Below are 5,383 nucleotides of genomic sequence, written 5' to 3'. Positions count from 1 at the left end.
CCATCCCCTTCCCCCACAGACTTACCTGCTGGGGGTCCACACCCCCAAATGATTTTTTCTCCCTCTGCCTTGATCTGCACTCCCCACTTCCCTCCCCACTAATTTACCTGCTGGGTCAGGGGCACACAGTAGATCTTTGGTAGCTTTTAAATGCCAAAGGTGATCTCCTACTTAAAAAGGTTGGAGACAACGGTCCTAAGAGGTCTGGCTGTCCTGGGCAATCTCATCCTGCTTGGGGTCTTATTCATTGTCATCATCAGGTAGGTTGCCTTCACCACTGTCCATACCATACCAGAGTTAGAGTGTGACTACCCTTGCAAACAGATGGTATAGCTTTTGGCATCTTTCCCCCCCCCCTTCTCCTCTATAAATAGTTGTTCAGTTGGAAAGCTTGGGCGTATTGGCCATTGTAACAGAGGGTTTATACCTGATACTTCTGGACAAAGTACAGACATTTGAAAAGCCCGAGGCTGAATTGATTCAGCCTTTGCATGTTAGTCTAAGCTGAAAAGATTAAACCAATAAGCAAGTAAGCAATCACTTTTGATTCATGAAATGTAGCTAAATGCCTGCTCAATCCAGAAGCCAGGGAGTGTTAGAGCATAACTCTGTGGCACACAGCCAGCATTAACTGTGTGTTCACTTCCTTTTCCCGCTTCCCCTGGGGTCTCTGGGATTTGCGGTCCACAGTCACAGCAGCAGGACTCTGCAGGGTTGCTCATCACTTCCTCTTCCTGCTTCCAGGTACCTCTGGGATTTGTAGTCCACAGTCGCAGCCAGCACTAAGTAAGCCAGCAGGGCAGGACAACACTGTACTTGGCAAAAGGTGCATTTAACCCCCCTCCCTGGCCCCAGTCCCCAGCCAGGGTTTACCGGGGGGGGGAGTGAGCTGGCCAGCCCTGCTCTCTGGAGCAGTCAGTACAGCCTAGCCTATGGCTGCAAAGCATACTGGGGGACTCTGATTTAACATGAACCAGGAGGGGTCTGGGACAGAAGTCTCATACACCAGTTTGACCTAAATCAGTTAAGCCACTTAAGTCTGATACTACATCGGGGTGGGCAAAACACGGCCCGCGAGCTAGATGTGGCCCACCAGGCCATTCTATCCAGCCCACGGGGCCCCTAGAAAATTTATAAAATTTGGGCAATCAACTCAAACATGGGGTCAACCTATGATCAGGTCTCCTATAATCTTGACTTTTGTATTTAAAGTACATTTGCACATGCAATAAAATACCAAGTCATTTTTTTCAAAGTCATTTCATTTTAGATTTTTTAGTATATTTAACCTTTTGAGTTGTTTCCTCAGTTATTTGATTCTCCTTTGTGATGTTAGAAAGGTAATGGCACATCTAAGTCTGTAAGTTATCAACTTAAATATAAGATAAAAGCTGCTTTTCCCAAAATTGAAAATATGGGATCCACTTAGAAAATGGTATTTTTTTTCCAGATCCTCCTGGAAAATCTAGCTGGAGCCAAAAACAGTAAGGGTGGTATCTTTATATCAGGACCCAGTGTAAATGCAGGAACTATTACTATAGGCAGAAACAGCTGTAATCCAGTTAAACACCAGCTAATTATCTACCTCCAAGCAAACAGCTATGACAGAACCCATTACACAAAAACAGGAGAGAGAGTTTTGGTTTCTTTAATGTTGTGGGGGGAAGAATGAGGGAAAACCACCACGCATGAAATCTAACATTCACTAAAAGCAAAAACAAAAAAAGGACCTCACTTTGGTCTCAACTGAAAAATCCACCCATAACTAGCAACATAACATTAAAGTTCATCAGCTTCAAAAGAACCAAGGGAAGAATCAAAGCTCCTCGAGCTTGAACCTGTGAATACGTGAATACAGGAAATTTAAGTATTTAACCTGATGCTGAAGTCTAATAAGCCAACCCTCCATTTGCTTAAATGACTCTCAGCAGGCCAAAATCATTCTACTTATATCTGTGAATAAGGTTCAAAAGTATGAAGAAGTAAAAAACAAAGTTTAAATACCTTTCAGTATTGAAAAACCTCAGAGGCTTTTTGTCATAGTCGCTTTCATATCTAAATCTAGAGTCCATTTCCTCATTTACTTCAGGATCATAATCAGGTCTGTCGCATCTTCTATCAAGATCACAATCCTCATCAAATCTGTGATGTCTTCCAACAGAAATGTCAGGTTTGTTAGCAAACCTGTGACACTTCCTATTGGAAATGTCCAGTTTCTCATCAAGTGTTTTCTGCAATATTCTCTCTCTTACTTCAGCTTCATCATCTGATCTGCGATATCTGCCCTCCTCCTGTCGTCTCCTATTTAGCAGCTCTTCATAAGCTTCCGTGGAAGTACAAGCATCTTTCCTGGGAGGTTCTGAATCTCCGCAAGAGGCTTCTATTTGTTTATGAAGCTCTGGCTGGACTCTGGTAACAGCAGCAGGTTTTTTATGTCGGTCTGTCTCATGCTGTTCAATAGGAAAAATATTAAAAGTTCTGAATACAAAGGGAAATAATTTACTCTTTTTCATCATCCCAGGTTAAATCACCTTTTTCCTATTAGCATTCCAGCAATAGCTTGAATAGCCCTGCAGTCCTCACTGATAGGTTCCCCATGATGAGATGAACTTTAGGTTTAAAGGCACAGCAAATCTATAGTGCCTGTAATCCCAGGTGTCCTGATGCTATCAAGGGTCATACAAGGAGTATCTCAGACTTCCAGGCCTGCGATATGGGTTTTAAACTTAAAAAAATACATATATATTTCCTCCCTCCGAAAAACATGCAATGCAAGGAAGGATAGCTGGTAGATAAAGACTAGCCCAAGATTCAGAAGACAATTGTTCAGAGAATTATAAACTAATAAGGTCAGAAGGGATCTCAAGAAGTCGTTTAGTCCAGCCTCTTGCTCAACACAGGATCATCCCTATTCAAAATTTCCTATATAGGGGTTTGTTTAACCTATTCTTAAAACTACACAAAAACCCTGTCACACAAGGTACATTGCTCGAGAACATCAGCAACACCATAGGTAAAGCAGGGAAACAATGGCACTGTTCGACTGTCTGCTCCACCAGCTTCTTTTATGACCTTGAGAAAGCTACTTAGCCTCAATGTTCCTCAATTCTGTAAAATGGGAAACAGTAGTGCTCCTCCATGTGACAGTGGAGCTGGATAATTAATATACTGCAGAGTGGGAGGTGCCAATAAGGGTCAAATAATTTTATTTGCACAGGAGTAAAACTCCAGTAGATTTCCCCTCCTTTGAGGGGAAGAGGCTAATTTGATCACTAGGCTCTGCTGTGATGAGCAAGGCTGTATTTAAGAGTTAAGCAATATGGTTGACAAGCCTTAGAAAATTAATAAGACTGAATACAACCTAAACCTGCAGCAGGGAAGGATTGCGTGAATGAGACGTGACTGGATTGTGGACCAAACAAACGTAGTCCTTGTTTTCCCACAGCAGAGATAGAGTTGCCCAGACTACTGGAGCAGGATAGGAAGCCTTGTTAGAGAATACCTTTATTCACTAGGACACTCAGTCACTGCAGTTTTGCTTCCTCTGCAGCACCACTTGCTAAAGCATCCTAAATCTCCTCTTCCCCTCCCCCATAATTTCTGAACTAAATCTCAGTTCAGCAAAGCAGCTTCAATTTAACAACTTTTACTGCCCTCCCCCTTCTCCATTACCCTAGAGGATGCAAAAGAACCTTACAGCTTTGCCTTTGGACAGAGTTTTTTTGTTTGTTTGTTTTGTTTTTTAACATATGGGTTTATAATTCTGAAACCATTAAAAGTATGCCTCAGAATAAAAAGAAGTAAACCCTTTAAGAAGAAATTCCTTCCATACTCTAGAAACCCTAAAAGCATTGGGAAGCAACATCTTTGCAGATTTCTCTCTTCCTTCTCCCCTCTCAGATCATCAACTCGTTGCCAGTCAACTAAAACAAGGTTGCTTGGACTATACTGATAAGGCCCTCTCCCCTGAGCCATTCTTCTGTGGGAGGGAGAAGTGCACTGTAGGATACTGGAGAACCCAGGGATGCCCTGTTGTGCTACACAGAGAGCGTCTCTACACACGTAATTAATGCACATGAATAAACTCCGGAGCTTACTGTGCCAGAGTTTTTTGCTCCTGGGCATGCTATCTGAACATGCACTCCAGAGCAATCAGCTCCACAGTTTATTCATGCACAGCACGTGGAGCCTCGGCAGAGCAGCCCCAACTGGCAGGGAGCCCCAGGGGTCAGCCTGCCATCTTGGGGCTACTCTGACTGGGCTCAGTGTGCTGCAGAGGGGCTGGCAGAGGCACGAGGGTGCTTCAGCATAGGTCTAGCTGGCAGGCAGCCCCGCACTGATACACCCTTGTGCCCCAGTCACTATCTACATGTGCTCTGCTGCGAACAAAAAGCTCTGCAGAAGGGTAGTACTTGTAAATATTGTATAGTACTTGGATTTACAAGTACTACTCTGCTGTATAGTTTATTAGTTTCCTGAGCCCTAACAGGGGTGCATATGTAGACACTCAAGCATTTAATGCAGAGCTAATTAGTCAGCTCCTCAGTAAATGTCTTGTGTAGGCACACCCAGAGTGTGATTAAGTAACAAATGCTTCATTTTGAAGCACTTCTAAATAGTATTTTCTTCCTTCATAGCTAGCTTTATACCACTTCCACCAAAGGGTACGTCAAAGGGCAAACGCTTCACATTCTGGAGAGATGTGTTTCAAAGGCCTTTGAATGTTATATCTGTACATATCTTCAGGCTTCCTGTGCTGTATTGATGAAAAAACTGCTGGACTGTCAGAATGGGCCAGCTTTACAAGGCCCCAAGTGCTCACTCTCCAGCTTTAAGGGCTTTACAGTACATCTAACACAGAACGGGAATTACTTTCAGAGTAGAAAAATTAGCTCACTTCATGCACACAAAAGCATCGCATGTCATAGTTTTAAATGTTACCAAAGGACTTCTGGACTTTTCCAAACCTGGAGCTCCTCTCCCAAAGGAACAGTCATTTAGCATTTTAGCCTTTGAAGATATATAAGCATCTCAAACAAGTATAACAAGCCTGTTCTTTAAAGCTCTCATTCAGGCAAATCTCCCATTTATCTCAGGAAAATGTTGGCTGAGTAAGGTAAGGACAGCAAAACTTGTAAGCTACTTTATGGGGGTAAACACCAAGATCTCTGAAAATATATAAACCCCTATTTAGTTGGTCTAATAAAAAGATACCACATTTATCCAAAGAACATTGTCTGCCTATGTCCTTAGACCAACACAACTATAACCCTATAACCCCTACTTCTCCCAGAAGCAATGACGTTTGAGGAGGTTTATTTTACAGACAGGCAGGCACATGCATCTTTTTTTTTTTTTTTTTTTTTTTTTGGGGGGGGGGGGG

At 42.7% G+C, this 5,383-nt stretch overlaps 1 protein-coding gene across 3 annotated transcripts in view; it reads right to left on the bottom strand.

The window, feature by feature from the left end:
• The window catches only part of CSPP1 (centrosome and spindle pole associated protein 1), a 154,345-nt gene that overhangs the window by 88,979 nt on the left and 59,983 nt on the right, over positions 1–5,383 (bottom strand). For all 3 annotated transcript variants that reach the window (XM_019527760.1, XM_019527762.1, XM_019527761.1), the window contains exon 8: positions 2,005–2,450. In XM_019527760.1, coding sequence (XP_019383305.1) covers positions 2,005–2,450 — 446 coding nt within the window. The remainder of the gene's footprint in view (positions 1–2,004; positions 2,451–5,383) is intronic.

This window comes from Gavialis gangeticus, unplaced genomic scaffold (assembly GCF_001723915.1).
Source record: "Gavialis gangeticus isolate Ggan-Ray unplaced genomic scaffold, GavGan_comp1, whole genome shotgun sequence".
NCBI classification, from domain to species: domain Eukaryota; kingdom Metazoa; phylum Chordata; order Crocodylia; family Gavialidae; genus Gavialis; species Gavialis gangeticus.
This window is presented reverse-complemented; position numbering and strand designations above follow the sequence as displayed.